Source organism: Cephus cinctus, unplaced genomic scaffold (assembly GCF_000341935.2).
Source record: "Cephus cinctus unplaced genomic scaffold, Ccin1 Ccin1_scaffold0689, whole genome shotgun sequence".
In the NCBI taxonomy this organism is placed as follows: Eukaryota; Metazoa; Arthropoda; class Insecta; order Hymenoptera; family Cephidae; genus Cephus; species Cephus cinctus.
This window is the reverse complement of record NW_014333312.1, coordinates 30514-49557: the sequence shown is the minus strand read 5'-3', so window position 1 is coordinate 49557 and position 19044 is coordinate 30514. Positions and strand designations below refer to the sequence as shown.

At 47.2% G+C, this 19044-nt stretch overlaps 1 protein-coding gene across 4 annotated transcripts in view; it reads left to right on the top strand.

Annotated features, from left to right (window-relative positions):
* Positions 1–18550, top strand: part of LOC107269684 (protein split ends) — a 49059-nt gene extending 30509 nt beyond the window's left edge. The window contains exons 3-11 of one of the 4 annotated variants that reach the window (XM_025087022.1): positions 1386–2442; positions 2535–2715; positions 2797–3088; positions 3177–13425; positions 13506–13622; positions 13777–13890; positions 14004–14753; positions 14838–15013; positions 15111–18550. In XM_025087022.1, coding sequence (XP_024942790.1) covers positions 1386–2442; positions 2535–2715; positions 2797–3088; positions 3177–13425; positions 13506–13622; positions 13777–13890; positions 14004–14753; positions 14838–15013; positions 15111–15225 — 13051 coding nt within the window. In that variant the 3' untranslated portion in view covers positions 15226–18550. Of the gene's footprint in view, positions 1–1382; positions 2443–2534; positions 2716–2796; positions 3089–3176; positions 13426–13505; positions 13623–13776; positions 13891–14003; positions 14754–14837; positions 15014–15110 lie in introns of all 4 variants that reach the window. The other 3 variants (XM_015743817.2, XM_025087021.1, XM_025087023.1) reach the window with 3 other exon arrangements.
* The last annotated feature ends 494 nt before the right edge of the window (positions 18551–19044 follow it).

Sequence of the window (19044 nt, the reverse complement as noted above, 5' to 3'; positions counted from 1 at the left end):
CTTTCACAGTCTCTACCCCCCGTCACCAACGTCCCGTGGCGTTGTACGTCGTCATTCGTCAAGGTGTGACGTGGACACACTCGATTGTCTAGAATAACATGTGCACGGGATGGCTTTCTCGAAAAAAATATGGTAAACGAGACGGAGCCGTGTCGGTAGTGTTGTATTTCTTTTTTTTACGTCTCTTTCAGAACCCGGGAATATCGGTATTCCGTCGGTTCTGTTCGGAATAAAAGGGTGACAGGGAAAGTTACTTATTTTCCTTTTACTTGTATTATTATACGAAAGCCTCGAAGCCAACTGGTTGACGAAGGCTATTTATGTATGTATGCCGTACCCAGACTTTGTTTTCGACGTCCATGTTGACGTTCGTTCACTGTCTTACGGACGTATATATATATATATACCTTGTTCTTTCTGGTAAAGCTTTCTGCATTATGTAAGAACTGTCTGATGGAGGACTCGACCGGACAGACTATCTTCTTGTACGACACCTACCCTACTGGAAGAGCTTTTTCATCGGGATAATTGCGTTGCCCGAGGACGTTTAGACGGGGGCCATGAAAATTTTACTTGACACCTCCTCCCTGTGAGCACTTGGTAACCCAGGGCAAAAGCTTTGGTAAATAATACTGTCTGGAGGTATGATTTGCGGTTTAGGGTTTAGGTATCTGTGATATGTGAGGTTATGTATGGCAACCATGTAGACAATTACGGAGAATACCCTCAGGGTTGCGACGTAGCACGTTTCAGAAATAGGTAGATTACGCGAGGACGATTAACGAATGGTCTCTTTTTTTTTCTTTCTCGGATTTATTGAAGTTGCGTGTCGAAAAGTAACAATGGGTTTTTTAAGTGCGTGACTCTTCTTTTTTATTATTGGTGTAAAATTTCTAGCTGACGGTTTTTCGACCTTTAAAGTGGGGACATGATTATTCTTGGGGCCAGTGGAGCAATGGGTATAAGTAATTATAAGGTAAAAAACCCATTTTAATGGCTAAATCGTGTTAGGGTCCTAATTATATAATCGTTTTCCTTGACACACCCACGTGAACTTTAACCTTCCATGAGTCGTCACATGTCACGAAGTAATTATCACTGTTTTTTTTTTTGGTTTCAAGGACGTCGTTATTATGTGTTTGAGAATTCAAATTTGACGATGTCAATGTAATTATAATGTATTCATTGCCTTGCCGTCCAAGAGGGCACAAGGAGCGTCGATCTTGAGAAATTCCGTTTGGCCATTAAGTATTAAATATGTAAGACGAGAAACTAGCGTTTACTTAAGAAATTACGAGGTATATCGTCACTCAGCTGTAGCTGACAAGTCAGCTAAATAGTTTGTCTCTCATGAGCCAATGAGCATCCTGAAACTGTTTCAGAAGTTCGGAGGATCATGGAGCCAGCGGGGGCGGTGGCAGTACCGGAGGTAGTGTCGGCGGCGGGGGCAGTGCCGAGGGTTTCGAGCCACGTGGTTCCCACGGGAGCTTCTACGGGAGCGAGAGGAGTAACCGGGTCGGCGGCGTCGGAGTCGTGGGACATCCAGCGGCGGAGTCGACGGGCGACCCAGGTGGTTACATACCACGCGGTAGACCACCACCAGGAGGCGGTTACCACGTGACCTCGACGAGGGCGAGGGATCGGCTATATCCGCGAACAGGACCGTACGCGAGCGGACCACCACCACCTCACCTAGAACGTCATCGCGGTAGTCTACCACCCTCGTCCTGGCCCAGCTACGAGTCGAGCGGCTCGAGATACGGCTCGGTACCACCGCCGCCAACCCCAGCTGCCACGGACGCCTATCAGGAAGAGACCGGCGGGGGTACCGGTGGTCCCGGTACCGGCGGTACAGGCTCGCTACGTCAGCACAAGAAACAGCGAAGAAAATCACGAAGTGGTAGCAGCTCGCCGAGTGGGTCCAGCAGGAGCGGCAGCAGCAGCAGCAGTCGTAGCGGGAGCTCGGCCGGTAGCACTTCCGGTGGTAGCAGCTCCCCAAGTAGCTCGCCTCATCGGGCTGGCAATGCCGCCGTTACCGAAGACCGCAGGCCACTCGCTATATGCGTGAGGAACTTGCCGGCAAGGAGTAGCGACACCTCGCTCAAGGATGGCTTGTTTCACGAGTACAAAAAACACGGGAAGGTCACGTGGGTCAAGGTTGTCGGCGCTGCCGGGGACAGGTATGCTCTGGTGTGCTTCAAAAAGCCTGAGGACGTTGAAAAGGCTCTTGAGGTATCGCACGATAAGCTCTTCTTTGGATGCAAGATCGAGGTCGCGCCTTATCAGGGTTACGATGTCGAGGATAACGAGTTTCGACCTTACGAGGCTGAACTAGACGAGTATCATCCGAAAGCCACCAGGACACTTTTCATCGGGAATCTCGAGAAGGACGTCACTGCTTCTGAACTTAGGAAACACTTTGAACCCTTTGGAGAAATTATTGTGAGTACATCTTCGCGAAGGAACTGATCGTTGCGTCTCTTAGTCGAAAGGAAAGTGGAGAACTAATGGAATTTTATTTGGATTCTGCGTAGGAAATTGATATCAAGAAACAAGGAGCTGTCTCCAGTTATGCCTTTTGTCAGTACTCCGACATCAGCAGTGTGGTCAAGGCTATGAGGTCCATGGATGGAGAACATCTTGGTTCTAATAGGATCAAACTAGGTTTTGGAAAGTCCATGCCAACTTCCTGTGTTTGGGTTGATGGTATCGGAGGTATATGAAGCTTTACATGGTTACTTTACTTGTGGGGGATTTTCTAAACTTTTTCTTAATTTGGACTTTTTTTTACTTCAGAGTGCGTTTCGGAAAAGTATATAAACATCCAGTTCCACCAATTCGGTCCCATCACTCAGGTTGTGGTAGACCGTGAGCGGGGACATGCTCTGGTTTTCTTCGATCAGATAAGTTGCGCGCAGGCTGCCGTCAAGGAAATGCGTGGGGCTACTTTCAGAGGCCGTCGACTTCAGGTCGACTTTGCCTCTAGAGAATGTCAGGAAACCTTCTACGAGCACTTGGAACGTCAAGGCATAGCTGGGGAAAAACCTTGGGACACCAGGCCATCACCGGCAGCTACTTTTGATGTCACGTGAGTGATACACATTAATTTTTATAATGAATTGGTCAGTTAGCGCAATTAATTATTAAGAAGACAAATTGCCGTTGGACTGTTCTAGGCGGGATAGGAATTTCGAACCGGTGGTCCCAGTGCCCAATGCCGGAAGTAGGTTCACCAGGTATGAAACACCTCCAAGAGCGCGGACGGCTAGTTACAGTCGGACACCGGGAGGCGGTAGCACGCCTGGGGCGAGTCCGGCTCACCCAACGGCGATGTCTCGAGGTAGCCGACGCTACCAAACAGACCCCTACTACGAGAGTGACTACACCGAGCCAGTGCCACGTCGATTCCGCAGCTACGACGAGTTCAGTCAGGGTAGCGGAGCGAGTCACGACGATTACGACACCGGCGTCATCGGGGACGTCAAACTCGCTGAGGACGACTGTCCACCACCTCCACGTCGGCATGCCATACAGAGCGTGGTGACCAGTGTAGAGCCACCAGCACCACCTCCACCTCTTCTACCACCTCCGGACATCCGGCATCTCCAAAAGGAGCGTGTCCATCTTCTCGAACAACTTGAGGAGTGCCATAGCAGCGGAGACGAGGGTTTTACCCCGAAGAAGAGGCCGAAGCTCGATGCTGCTACTATCCTCTGCGAGGATGACGAGCCAGAAATTGCGTCTCTCTTGGTAACATCACACTCTGGGAGAAAGGGTATGGACGTTCGGAGAGTCAGTGATAGCAAACTCCTAGTCCATTACGGTACCAAGAGGGGCAGCTGTGACAGCAGGGCGCCTGGTCCATGTAAAAGGCGTCGGGACGCCAATAGACATCACGAGCATCATGATGGCTCAAGACCCGGAACACCATTGGTTGATGAGCGACCAGAGAACCTTATTCCAAGCGAGCCAAGGAGGTTTCGTGAACGTAGCCACGAGGGTCCACTTTCACTTCCGCTGCCCAGGTTTGCTGCTCAAATGATGAACAACAACAATAACAACAACAACAACAATAATAACAATGGAGGAAGAGCGACGAGTGCCTCGCTAGCGAAGGTAGCGAGTCCTCCCTGTACTACGAGTCTACCACCGGTCCCCAGCCCCAGGACAGCACCCCAACCACCAGCATCGCCACCCCCGAGGCATCCGAGTCCAAGTCCAACGAGTTCCGACAGCGAAACGGCACCACAGTCTCCAAGCCTCGAAGAGAGAATACGGTCCCTCGATGAGAAGTACGAGAAGTGGTCAGGATCCCGTGCTCTGAGCGCAGCCGGCGGTGACGCTCTCGCCAAGCTGGATGCCTCAGCCTCCGAGAGATTCAGGTTTCGACACAAGCTTCTCGACCTGGACCTCCACGAGGTACAACCCTCTGACATCGTGAAGTCAGTCCTGGCAAAGAGGAGTGTCTTCGATGAGGACTCGAAACGCCTGGAAAACTTTAGCGAAAAGTACGAACCCCGCGAGTTCACTGGTGTCATCGGTGTCGGTTCTATGATCGGCAGTGGGAGTCTCGTTGGCTGTACCGGAAAGGTCGGGCTTCAGTATCCGTTTCCTAGTCATCCACCGGTACAGGCCAACACGACAGTGGGTAGTAGCCTACTGACACCAGGAGGTACCACGACGACGACGACCTCCCCATCCCTTTTGAACGTGTCGCCCGCATTGAAGGGTGACTCTAGGACAGTTCACAATTGCGTGCATCCAATCCCAGCAACACCCGTCACACCCGGTACCTCGATAAAGACAGTGAGCCCCGAGTTACCCCCTGTGTCGTTGCCAATTGGTGGCGCTAATGCTAGTGCCGCGAGCAGTGACAGTGCCCTGAGTGCTTGTAGTGCAAGTGGCGGTAGTGTTCCCAGTGTCCATAGAAATGCGAGTAATCCAGCCAGCATTGGAAATGCTGCAATGGGTCCATCCATAACGCGGCTACCAATCAATCCGGCTTCGATTCATTCATCTTCGATAAGTACGACGACCTCGATGACGATGACGACGACGGCAGCGGCAACGACGTCTTCCACGACGAGTTCGACGTCTTCGAGTACGAGTGTCAATGCTACGACGACGACTGCGGCGGCCGGAGTTGTAGCATTGACGAACAACAATTCTAATTCTATAACTGTGACGAGTAGCGCAAGTGGCGCCGCTCTATTGGCGACGAGTGTTTCTAGTACTACGACGGCGACGACGACGCTAACGACTACACCTGGTATAACGACTACGGCGACGAGTTCCTTTACTGGTACGATCTCTAATACTTTGACGACGTCATCGGTATCGATCTGCGTCGTTAGTACCACCGGAGTTTTGTCCTCCTCATCGTCGTCTTCGTGCTCATCCTCCTCGTCGACTACCTCTTCGGTTGGCGATATGCCACGAGCGCGTCTCAGGAAGGACACCGGAAATAGCTCACGAGAGAGTAGAGACTCGCGCGACAGTAGAGACGGTAGGGATAATAGAGACACTAGAGAAACTAGAGACGGTAGGGAATCTAGACATAGCAAAGGTAAAGATGGCTCGAGGAGATCGCGTAAGGATCCGGAAGGGGAAGTGGAGAAGAGCCGTAAGGTTGAACGCGAGGATAAGGACGATCGGTTGAATCCTGGCGGTGGTACCGAGTCTTCGGAGCCCGAAGCGCATCCTCGTGACTTCAAGGACGCGACGAATAAGGAGACCAAGTATGAGAGGAAAGAACGGGAGGAGAGAGAACGGCGAGAAAAGGACGAGAGAGAGCGGCAAGAGCGGAGGGACAGGGAGGAGAGAGAACGGCAGGAACGTAAGGAACGAGAGGAACGCGAGAGAAGAGAGAAGGATGAGGAGAGGAGAGAACGCGAGAGACTTGAGAAAGAGAGGTTTGAAAAGCGAGAGAGAGAAGAGAAGGAGAAGAAAGAGCGTGAAGCGCGAGAGAGGGAGGAGCGCGAAAGGAAGGAAAGAGAAGAGAATGAATTGAGAGAGAGAGAACGTAAGGAAAGGGACGAACGAGAAAGACGCGAGAGGGAGGAGCGAGAGAGGAGAGACAAGGAGCGTCTCGAAAGGGAAAGAAAGGAACGCGAAGAGAAGGAACGTCAAGAGAGGCGCGAGAGAGAAGAGCGCGAAAGGCGGGAGAGGGAGGAGCGCGAACGAAAGGAGAGGGATCGACTGGAACGCGAGAAACAAGAAAAGGAACGTCTCAGGAAAGAAAAGGAGGAACAGGAAAGGCGAGAGAGAGAGGAACGAGATAGAATCGAGAGAGACAGACGACGTGAAAAGGAGGAGAAGGAACGCGTGGAAAGAGAAAGAAAGCGCGAGAGAGAAGAGAAAGAGAGGCTGGAGAGAGAACGACGAAAAGAGAAGGATGAGCGGGAGAGGTTGGAGAAGGAAAAGCGCGAGAAGGAGGAGAAGGAGAAAATGGAAAAGGAAAAGCACGAAAGAGAAAAGAGACGGGAACGCGAGGAGCGTGAAAAACGCGAACGGGAGGAACAAGAAAGAAGAGAAAAGGAAAGAACCATCGAGAGGGAGAAGAGAAGAGATCGCGAAGAGAAGGATAAAACGAGAGAGCGCGATGATTCTCGAAGACCAACGGAAAATCATCACGTAACCAACATGCAAAATCAAACCTCTCCGGCACCTCTCTCGATAAAACGTAGAGCTTCTTCCCAGGATGCGCCGCCAGATGACGCTGATGTTAAACGCATGAAGATATCGGATCACAGAAGAGACAGTAAGGATAGACCAAGACAAAATAGAAGATCCGAAGACAGGAAACACCGTAACGAGCATCGTGCCAGTCGTGAGAGTCGCGAGGGTCGCGACAGCAAGGAAACTATTCAAGACAGTCGCGACAGCCAATCGCGTGAGAACCCCTCGCACTGCGACATCTCGCGTGAGCAAAGTCGCGAGAGTCGAGAAAGCCGTGAGAGTCGGGACAGCAGAGATCCAAAGGACAAGCAACGCAGTAGCAAGAAAAATCGTCCGGAAAGAAGTGAGAAGGAAGCTAGAGATCGCAGTCCAAGAGTCTCGCACGAGTCCGATAAAGAGTTTCTTGCTAGGCTTGAACTCTCGAAGAGGAACGATGATCAGAACAGCATCAGCCATCATTCTAGGGACAATCAGTCCTCTCTAGGGCTCCATAGTGACGTGGACGACGGTGTATTGTCCAATCACGAAATGCAAATTATGAGGCATCCATCAGCTACGGATACCGACAGTGATGAACCCAAGAAACATTCTATATTTGACATCGTCGACGACGAGCCGGCCTACATCAGTATGTACGACAAGGTCAAGGCGAGATCCACTAAGAATATGCAGAAACTGGAGGAAGAGAAGCGACAGGTACGTCTTCCCAAGGATAAGTTCTCTCAACTTAAACAGAGTAGAGCTAGACGCGAAGAGAAGAAGCAGAGTACATCCTGGGATGGCGATTCTGTAAGTAGTAAAGCCCTTACTGAGGATGAGGCTACGTCTGAGTCGGATTCGGCACGCGCGAAGTCCCTGTCCAGGAAGGGTTCCCGCTCGAGAATTCATTCGGACACCAGCGAAGAGGAGGAATCGTTTAATAGCAAGATGCATAAAGTGAAAAATGAGCGATTCCTGGAGAGCGACGTCGATCTGGGTTTTGCTGATACCGAGGAGAAGCAGAATCCTTTGAAGTCATCCATGAACAGTATACCCGGCAGTAAAGAGGAACCGAGAACCTCTGACGATGATGAAAGGATACCCGTTGCATTCCACATTAACCATCCTGTGAACAATCACGAGCGAGACTCGCGCAAGAAGTCGCATAAGAAGAAGCAGAAGCGACAAAAGAATTCGATATCGAGCGAGGAAGGCGTGAAGCTGGAAGCTTCTGACAGTACCGAGCATAAAAACAAGTCTAGTGTCATTACTGGCTCTATGGAAGGATCCAATTCTACCGAGCAGAACGTAGAGAGCGCTGAGGAGAGGATGAGAGCTGACAAGAAACAGAGAAACAAGAAAGAAAAACGACGAGAGCGTAATGGAGAGGATAAGGTCAAGGCTAGAAGGAAGAGGCTCAACAGACAGGAAGGAAGAGACTCTCAAAGAATGGAGGATATCTTTGGGCCCTTGTCTGACGTCGATGATCCACCACATACCTTCTTCAATAGACTTGGTAGTCTTCCTGCTGATAATACATATGCGTCTGACAGTGAGGGGGCTAGGAGTCCTGTCCTGGAAGTTGAGAGAGTGCGCAGAAAGACAGAGAAGAAACGAAGGCATCAGGCTGAGGACGAGAACAGTGTCGATCTGGCTGAAGCTGGTAGAGAAATTGAAGCTAAACTCTTTGGGCTTTCTACCTCGCCTAAAGCGACTCCAGGTGAAGGACATGATCATGACGTATTCCGGTTTACAGATGATAATGACAGTATTGAACCATCCACGCCGACTACGGCACCGGAAAAAGTTAAGGAGAAGAAGAAGAAGAGAAAGAAGTCAAAGGAGGAACGTTCCAGGAAAGACTATCATCATCATCACCACCATGAGAAGTCAGGGAACCTACCTTATCTGGGTGCTGATTCTAGTCCACCTAGAGCTAGCAGTCCTATAGTTCCAAAGATGATGTCCCCAACGTTGCCAAGTCCTAGGGAAGCTCTTCTAAGCCCTATACCTAAAATAGCTTCGAGTATGTCAACGATAGCACCAATCACTCCAGTAAGTGGTGTCGGAAACAAACCAGAGAAGAAGAAGGACAAGTTTATCCCAGGCTTTGGAACGGATATTGATGAGACCATCCACGAGAATGCAGTAAAGAGTATATCCGAACCTGAAGAACGCGAGAATGGTAGACAGTCGCGCAGCAGAGATGAACCGGAAGTAGCAGCTCCATCCACACCGCCACCTCAAGTGGAGGACAAGCCTCGTGTAGTGATCTCCCAGGAGGAAACGGAGGATGCTGTAGCGGCTCTGTTGGAAGAAACGTTTGGTGGTTCGACCGAAGACTTTTCTTATGAGGGTGAAGAGGAAGCTGAGGGTGATAGTGCCAGCGGACCCCAGGCGGATGCGCCTCAGGAAGATGTTGAAGAAATGCAGCAAGCTGTGGAAAGTCTCAACGCTTCCGGTGAGGCGGAAACCGATCTTAAGCCTGATACACCGCAGAGCGAACATGATCTCCAGATAGACACAGATACGGAAGAAGATCCTAATTATGAGTCATTTGATTTGACTCAACCACCCAAGACTCCAGATATACCATCCTTCTACAAGTCGCCAGCTAAAACTCCAACAGAGAAGCCAGCAGAGACCAAAGTACCGATCAGTCCTGCGAAACCTGCGAGCCCACCAAGTTCAGTCATAGCTCATTCGTGGAGTCTGGGTGATCACAAACTACGTGATGCCAAAGATGATCCTGAACCTACACAGGAGGTCAAACCAGTTCATCGACCATCTACACCACCCCCTCAGTATAAACCATCCTTGCTAAGTCCTTGCAGTGTACCAATGCTGAACGAGACACCAAAGATACCAGCAGCAAGTCCCCGTCCACCACCAGTCACTCAGCCGCTATATCAGAGATTACCAGTGTCTCCACAAACTCAGATGGTTCCTTTGAGACAAGCATCACCAAGAATGCAGAATACTACGTCTGCATCCGTTTTGACACAGCTACCACCCTTGGTGCCATCAAGGATACCACCATTGATACCGGCTCAATTATCACCAAGAGTTCCACAGCCTCTCTCGCCCAATGGGCAGTGGTCTAGGAGTTCCGCTTTGAGTCCGCATGTTCCTAACGCGAGCAAACCTTCGCCGTCACCTGCAAGACTCCCAGTCAGCGTACCTATTTCGGCACACAGACCGGATACGCCTGCACAGCAGATCTACTCAACTCCAGCTACTCAGCAACCTGTCATACAGCATGCACCAGGAATGCGAGCTCTGCAACCCAGCTATCCCCGAGGAGGACTTCCGCCACTTACATTGAATATTCCACCACGACCGTACATGCCTGTACCACCACTGGCTCCAGGATCGGTAAAGACTTCACGAGATGCTACGTCTATTGGAAAATCTGTAATTGAGACTCTAATCCCTGTCAATGCCAACGAGCCTCAGCGCCTGGAAGAGCCAAAATTGTCACCAGCTGTTATTCCTGAACCTTCTAATAAGGCATCGACGTCTCCCAAGGTGCCATCTCCAAATCAGCCACCGACGTACATACCCGAAACTGCTAAGATTGAGATAAATGCCAGTACCTCTAGTCCTGTTTTTGGCAAACCCATCGGTCCAGAAACATGCATGTTGTCACCTAGGCAGCAGAAGCTATCTGTCCTTACTGATAACGAACTATTGTCACCAAGACAAAAGCAAGAACTGTCGAATTTGCAATTGCTGACAACTCATATACCCAGGACTTCAGTTGCCAATCCAGTAATAATGACAGTGTCGCGTGGACCACAGCCTCTCGTCCATAGCTCTCTGCCTACTCTTAGTCCACCATCTTCTTCGCCTCAACCACTTGTCAAAACAGTTGTACCAATTGTTCCTCCAGTACCACCTATTACACAATGTAGCTTGGTAATTCCACAAACTGCCGGGCGAATGTCGCCAGTTCCTACCCAGAGGCAGTCTCCAGTTTCTCAAGGAATCTTACTGGCCAAGCCTCACGTACCTCTTGTCTCAACTGTGTCGCAGTCTATTATAACGCACGCAGTGCCAGTTACTGTGTCAGCCTCAATGCCTACCGTTGAACAAACTCCACAAAAAATAGAAAGTCATTTTGAACACAATCTGCAACATCTGGAACTCGAACCTCCGACTGTACAAGTTGGTCACAATGTACCAACACCGCAACCAATGCAATTAACACCGCCAGTACAACCGACACAACCTATAGAAGTTAAACAGACTGAACCTTTGGAACCTCTAAAACCTATTAAAGTAGAAAATATTAAAGTGGAACAACCAAGTAGCGAAGTTGAAGTGAAACCGAAGATCGAGAAACAAGAGTCTCCTGTACCAACTGAATCACAACCAACTGAAAAACCAGTACCAGTATCAACACCAACACCAGTTCTAGTGAAGCCTGTCGAACTCTTGATCCCTAAAACAGAACCAGACTTATCGGAAATACCAGAACCCACTGTTGAGGTGAAACAGGAAGAGCCTCTTAAAGAGCCAAAAGTTGAGACGTACAAGAGCGAGGAACTAGATCCAGAAGAAGAACCTGTGGATCATCTGAAGGAGCCTAGTACAGACCCTCTGGCTATAGATCCTGTCAAAGAAGACCCTACAGACAGTAAGGAGGACAGTGACTACTGGTCTGCCAAGGAAGTGAACATAGAAAGCGTTATCAAGAAGGTGGATGCCTTATGCGATGGTGAAGGTAACGAGGGCGAGGAAGAAACGCAACACAGCCAGGAACTGAACAATGACTCTCATGAGATAAGTAAGAACGAGAGTGACTGGTTTGATGAATCAGCTGAAGGAGAAGGGAAGAAAGATGTTCAAAATGATGACCAGGATGAGGGTGTGGAAACCTGTGAGACAGAATCCACCAGGGCCCGCCGTGGAAGATCTAAAGCTAGACGTGGTGCAGGTAGTCGAGGAGGTGTTACTACCAGGCGTGGTGGTAGAAATGCAACCAATGTTCCCCATCGGCGTGGCGGCAGAACAGGAAGAGGAAGTAAACATCACGTGGAGAAGAAACTTCCCGCGGATGTCTATGAGTTCCATGATGATAGCGAAGAGGACAACGCTGGGAGACCCAGATTAATTCTCACCATCAAATCTCCAGGTCCTAACGTTGCTGGCTCAAATGCTCAGCCAGCTACTCCAGTAGCAGCTGTTAAGGAGGTCCCACCAGAAGAATTTATATCTCCCGCTGCCAATACCAGAAAATCCAGAAGACTAGCTGAAAGAGACGGCAGTCGTAACACAGTCGATGATGTTATCGAGGATGTAGTTCGTGGTTCAGCCGTAAACAAAACTGGTGCTGCTGGTGTACATGCTACCAGACGTAGTACAAGACACAACAGTGCGCCAAGAGTTAATCAGCAAGTTCCTCAGCAACCAGTAACATCTGAACTACGTAAGTCACCTAGAGCAAATCGCAAGGCTACAAGACGTACATCCGAGACCAATGACGACAGCAGCGAGGAAAAGACTAAGGAACCAGTACAATCAGTGCTCCAAGAGACATCGAATAAGCAGCATTCTCCTGTTTCTGAAGGAAACTTAATAAAACAAACAGAAGAACCCAACAAGATACCATCACCAGCACAGAAAACAACATCCTTGGAACCTATGACTCTGATAGACCCAGTCACGGGTATGCTTATTCCAATGAGAGAATCAGAAGAAGGTCAATACATTCCAGTATCCAATTCTGGCCAGACGATCAGACCCACAACAGAACTTCAACAACCACCAACAATTATCGGCCATCCACCTTCTGAAGCTCAAGAAGTTAAACCAGCGCCTCAGGCTGTTCCTGTCGTTGAGGAATGTAAACCTAAACCTAAACCTGAACCAGTGATTGCACCTGCCGTTAGCATGGAACAACCTGTATGCCAGTCAGTTACACCTGCAGTGACTCAGGCTCCTCAGGCGCAGCCGCCGGTACAGCCTCCGGTTCAGCCTCCGGTTCAGCCTTCGATTCCGCCTCTGGTTCAACCGCAGACCAGTGTCATCACCAAACCTCATTCACCAGTGGTGCAAATTACTGCGACTGTGGTTCAGTCTGTAACAACTGTTTCAAGTGTGGTTACCACGCAGGCTATTACTACACCTTCTTGTGTTTCTCAGGCGAAGCCGACGAGTCTGAAGGCTCATGTTCTGAATGCAAGTAAACTTGGGAATCCTATAAAGCAACAGATTATCACAAAACCTGCCGTTTCTAGCCTGCCCAGTCAGACTATCGTACAGAATATCGTGAAACAACCAGCACAGGCTATCCAAGCTCTGCACCTAAAGATACCTGGTGGAAGAGTCGTGTCACCAAGTCTTAGTCCCCGACTAAAACAACAAGTTCCAGAGATCGTAGTGAAACAGGGTCAGCCTATGTCGCCAGTGCTGAACAACGTGGTGCCACCTAATCCTAAGCAACATCTTCTCCAAGCCGCTAAACAACATCCTCCTACCATTGTGAATCTACCACAGAAGTTGCCTATTAATATTCATCCAAGCAGTATTGCCACTGCACCGGCTCAGAGAATTCATCAACCTCCACCGTCTCAGCCTGCTGCCCTGAAAGCAATCAATGGACAACCTCATCCGCTCAATCCTAAGGCGCATCTTCTTCAGGCTGTTGTACCACCAATTGTTACGGGAGCTGTAGCTAGTCCACCGACTCAGCCTCATCTAATTGGTCCACAGCCAGTTGTTACTGGTGCCAGCTGTTCAAGATCAGCTGTACCAAAACCTCAGGTGGGTTTTACTTCTATGAAAATAATTAGAAGTCCTGGATTAACACGTTAAAGGTATCTCTTAAAAATCTATTCTTTTAGGTTACCGGTACAATGGAACCTCCGAAGGTAGAAGTTTCCATGTCAGGATGCATAATGGTGCCTACTGCGAGTCCTCAGAGTCGCGCAGTATCCATAGCAGCATATGAAGCTTCACTGGTAAGGATAATGTTAGAATTACGAGCATGCTATGATGGTATTTTTAACGAAATGTTATTGTAGTAATATATTTTATAAAATATGTGAAATTGAATCATCTTATATCTCCCTTGTTTTATTGTGCTGAAAAACTAACTTTGCTTGGTTTTGGTAGCATGGTGCGGGTGCAGCTCCATCACCAGGAGGTCAATATGGACTGGTACCTCCTCATCGTTCCCAGAGTCCTCCTCTGCCCCCACCTGCCCATCTTCATGCTAATGCTCCTCAGGTACTTACATTCAAGCTTTGCTAATGAACTATCAAAATGTGTTGTCAATACTTCAATTATCCAAACTTATACAATAAACACCGCTTTACATAATAATTAATTATATTTTCCAGAGCGACGTGGTTAATCATTATGGCGGGTTGGCACGTGGTGAACTACCACCTCACTATATGCATCCTCAGATGATTCAGCAGTATCAATACCTACGTGCTCAACAGGAAGCACTCACTGCGCCGCCGAGAATAGCATATCATGTGCCTGGAACTAGATCTCCGCATCTACCTTTGGATCCCAAGTTGGAGGCTGGTGGCGATGAAAGTCATAGTCCACCGCTGGAATTGAGACGCACCACTAGAACACCTCAGGATCGCACTACGGACAGTCCACAAGTAGCCCAAGTTTACATGCTTCATGGGAATGCACGTTTACCTCCTCAGTACACCGGGAACAACGTGGCTCTTACTGGAGTTGCCGTGGGAGCTCGAGGTGGATACTATGAACCACCACCAGCTCATATCAGATCTCAGTATCCAATGGCAGCTAGTGAAGCACCTACAGACAGAGCTATCACACCTGACAGACCCAGAAAGCACCAGGTCGCCACTCCACCTCACGCGGCCCAGGTTCCACCACAGGCAGATTCCCTGCTGATGCTTCTGCAACGCTATCCCGTCATGTGGCAAGGTCTTCTGGCACTTAAGAACGACCAGGCTGCTGTACAGATGCACTTTGTCTTTGGTAATCCCAACGTAGCCAGGGACAGTCTACCTTGCAATAGCGACGGATCCACTCCACCGCTTAGAATAGCCCAGAGGATGAGATTGGAGCAGACCCAAGTCGAAGGAGTTGCCAGGAAGATGCAGGTATGCCTATAACTATATATTTACTATCTATTTAACGTGTAATCTTCACAAGTATTCTTTATTCTCTAATTTTCTTTTTCTTAGACCGATAACGAACATTGCATGCTACTGGCTCTTCCCTGTGGACGAGATCACATGGACGTACTCCAGCAAAGTAAAAATCTCCAGACCGGATTCATAACCTATCTGCAGCAGAAGCAAGCGGCAGGAATCGTGAACATCGCAGCACCAGGTTCTCAACAGGTGAGCCTTCAAAACAGGCACGCACACGAAAAACATCATAATATATTTCCAGAACATATACCACATATACCACTCTTATTTCTATATAACATATATTTTGTATAATACTCCTAGCCTGCCTACGTGGTGCACATATTCCCTTCGTGTGACTTTGCAAACGAGAGTCTCGCCCGGATCGCACCAGACCTTCTGCATCGGGTCGCCGAGATCGCCCACCTGCTCATCGTAATCGCCACCGTCTGAGACCAGTTGGTCCTTTGGATTTCGCTCTGCTACAATCACCACGTTAACGAGAACGACCGAGTGTCTTTCCCGTCCTGGCAGCTGGATGCTTTTTACGCGGCATGAAGCCCAGAGTATCCTGTGTCACGGAGAAATAACCAGAAACGTTAAACCAGATGAAATACAGACAAACCTATGGGGAGGAGTCAACGAATCGTCCTCGATGACAACAGTCAGGAATACCCTCTCGTTGTCCACCCTTGTTTGACAATCAAATTGAGAACCATTAAGTTACCGCGTGCACTGGATCTACGTCAGACTGTAGGCCTAAATGGAGCGATGGGGTTTCTGTACGGAAGAGGTTAGCATAACGAGTATATCCATATGCGTACCTCTTCCGTTAAAACATTTGGCATTAATATAAACTCCACTTGTAGTTGCTATTAAGCCAAATCCACTGACACAGTTTGTGGGGGGCGACCGACTTCACTCTTGGTCTCTCCGACAAGTGAGTCAGGAATGTACCCCATTGCTCCACGAAGCCATCGACGAACATTCAACTAAAGAGCAAAAAATAAAAGAAAGTGATTGAGAAAGGGGCACAAGAGAGGACACTAACAGGATAACGACAGGCGCGTCCAGCACTCGTCTCCATCCCGAGTAAATGCGACATCGGGATTTTACAACTGATAAAACTGATTAGTAAGAACACCGTTAGACACTTACATTATTCATTGACATGACGCGAGGGATAAACGTAAAGAAATCGTATATGTGTATATATATGTATATAGATATACATATATAAACATATATATATAGAAAGTGAGAGAAAGAAAGATACCAGATTTACAAGCGAGAGAGATTAAAGGAAAGAAAGCGATAAAAAGTATGGAAGTAAATTCTACCTATACGCGAAGCTACTTTGTAAGCCTAGACTTTAATATTGTAAATTAAGTGAGCCAGCGAGGGCATAACTACTGTGATTTTAATTATTTAACGATATCTGCATAAAAGGAAAAAAAACAACATTAAGACCTGTTTCTGGTCCGCGCGATATGTGATGTGTTTTTGTATAATATTGCTCTATATAAATACCTATGTACTATATTACTTCTACTATTATCATCATCATTATTATTATTATTATTAATATTATTATATCTGCTACTATTACTACCGTAACGACAAGTTGATAACGACGACGACGTCACCATCGCCGCCGTCCTCGTCGTTGTTCACTGTCGATAAAGTAAAAATGGTAAAGGAAAGAAAAAAAAAATATAAATTGTCGCCGTCGTCGCTGCCGCCGTTTAAAAAGCTGCCGCCACCGCCGCTGCTCCTGTCAAACTAGAAAGTAAATTTAATCTAGAAGTTCCCTAGACGAAGAATTGATGCTAAGGACTATGCCTCCCCTACCCCGCTCCTCGAACAACCCCCGGAGTAATGTAGCGATTATCCCTAGTGTATCATAAAATTCCCCTAGCAGGATGTAACATATTATTATGCCTAGCGTTATGTACATTATAAAAGATTTGTAATATTAATTACTATTCATTTATTATTATTAATTAATATTATTATCCGCTATTAATTATTATTAAAAGTTATTACACGGGCTAGCTAGAATGTACCGACCTGCACGTTAACGGGGCTTAAAGAATGTCATACCGCTTTCGAGTATGATCGATCTCATTGACCATTGACGCTGCCCCATAACGATTGACACTTCCATCCTTGATTCCTGACACTGACTTTTTCTGTAAAATATATGCACGTTGATGCATTGACAGTTGAGACTGACGGAATTGACACTGACAGACAGACATACGTATATATATACTCTCTCTTACACCCATCTACAGGACGCAGTCGTAACTTACACGGTACAAAGAAATACGATTATAATGCACTCAACACGGAGACACATAACACGCTGAGAGAAAGAGTGAGTGAGTGAGTGAATGAGTGTGAGATAGAGAGGGAGAGAGAGAGAGAGAGACGCGTCGCGAGCCACGCGTCCCAACGACAGCCTCGATAAGAGGACCGCGTTAAAATAGACTCTTTTTAGAATTGTGTCCAAGATAATAATGCGCTTAAGTGTATAGAGAAAGAGAAAAAAAAACAGATGAAGTTACACTATATCACACAAAGCCCTGAAAAGAATAAAAGTAAAACATAAGTAATTACCTATTTACAATATTATGCTGCTGCGCGTAGGGGCGCACGCCTCTAGAGAGTAAACGACGAGAGATGGAAAAAAAAATCGAAGGAAAACAGTCATGTAGAAATAACTAGGGATGGGCGGAATGTACTTTTGGGACTTGATTTTTGTTATCTTATTTTTTTTCTTTTCTCTTTTTCTTTTACTTTCAATTAGAAACGAGCCTGCGGCTTTGCGTTTGCGATTGAAATCTTATCTTTGGCTTCTGTTTCTTTATATTTGCTCTTATTCTTCTTTTTCGAATTTCTCCTCTTCTCTTCGTCTCGGTGACAAAACTAATACGGTGGATCGTTCTGAGAATGAAAAAAACATGTACTCGACCGATTGTCCTTCAACGCGGACTGATGAAATCTTCGAAGGCTCGACACGATGACGAAGGGAGATCAATACCGATTTCTTCATGGGATCAGGAACGACGATATCTTGCACGAGAAGACGAAATACGAAGTAGAAAGAAAAGCGTTTTTCGTTTTGGTGAGGAGAGGAGAGAGTCGCTTTGCAGTTTCATTGCTGATACGCCTGACCTGTAAAAGAGATCTAATTCCGTTTTCAATGGGCCACACATGAATCGATTACGTAGGTAGGAAAGATATGAAAAGATTAACAAAAAAAAAATAAAGTAACGGTGACAATTGGTACTAATAAAATATTACCGTATAAGGTACTACATTTGGCAGCGATTCATGTATCAAAAACGAGGCGTATATGTACGTATTATATGCCTATTCCGCCTTCTTGTTATGGTTGTTGGTACATGGAATAATAAGAGGAATAAGAAGTGGACGGGGAGAACCGATAAGAGTAATAATAATATTAATGATAATCACGATAACAACTCGCAAAGACTTCCGGCCAATTTAGTAACAAAACCTTATCTTGCTCCTATGTGAAAAATAATGGTACGACTCTTTCTGTTCCATCCCTAAGAAGGATAGGTTGGAATGAAAAATGATGGCATAAAATAAAATGGGGAAATAACTTAAATATATAGTAAGATAGCGCGGATTACTTGTGGGAGCGTATGCGTGTACAGTGTAAAAGATGCGTTGTGCATATGTACAGTGTAGAGGTATAAACAAGCAACAAAACAGATAAATGGAGAAAAAGAGAGAGAGAGAGAGAGAGAGCGTACGAGGACATAGCAGAGATGAGAAAAAAAAGGAAAACATATATTGCGAATACGGTATAAGTATGAACGTGGGCGTTACGTGGGCGTGGGCGTTGCGCGATCGCTCTTGAATTTTCTTTTTTTTTTTAAGATTTCATTTAAATTGCGTATTGTTTTACAATAATTCTCAAATATCCATTGTTTTACCTTTTTCTTTTATATACTTGACTCCAAGGTGTAATTGTTCCTTGGTCTTTCTTTTTCTTCCTTTTGTTTAGGGCACCAAGAGGATGGAAGTAAAAAAATGTCGCTCGTCGCACGCGCCCATTGCGTCTTACACTATCTTGTAAAATATCTGTGAATATTACTGATTTAGTTTCTTCCTATCCTAGGCTATACTGATATACAAGAGTTTATGTTACTCACAATAAGGAGAATGTACAGATATCACACACAGACCCCTTCACCCTAAACCCATCCAACGTCCCCGACCC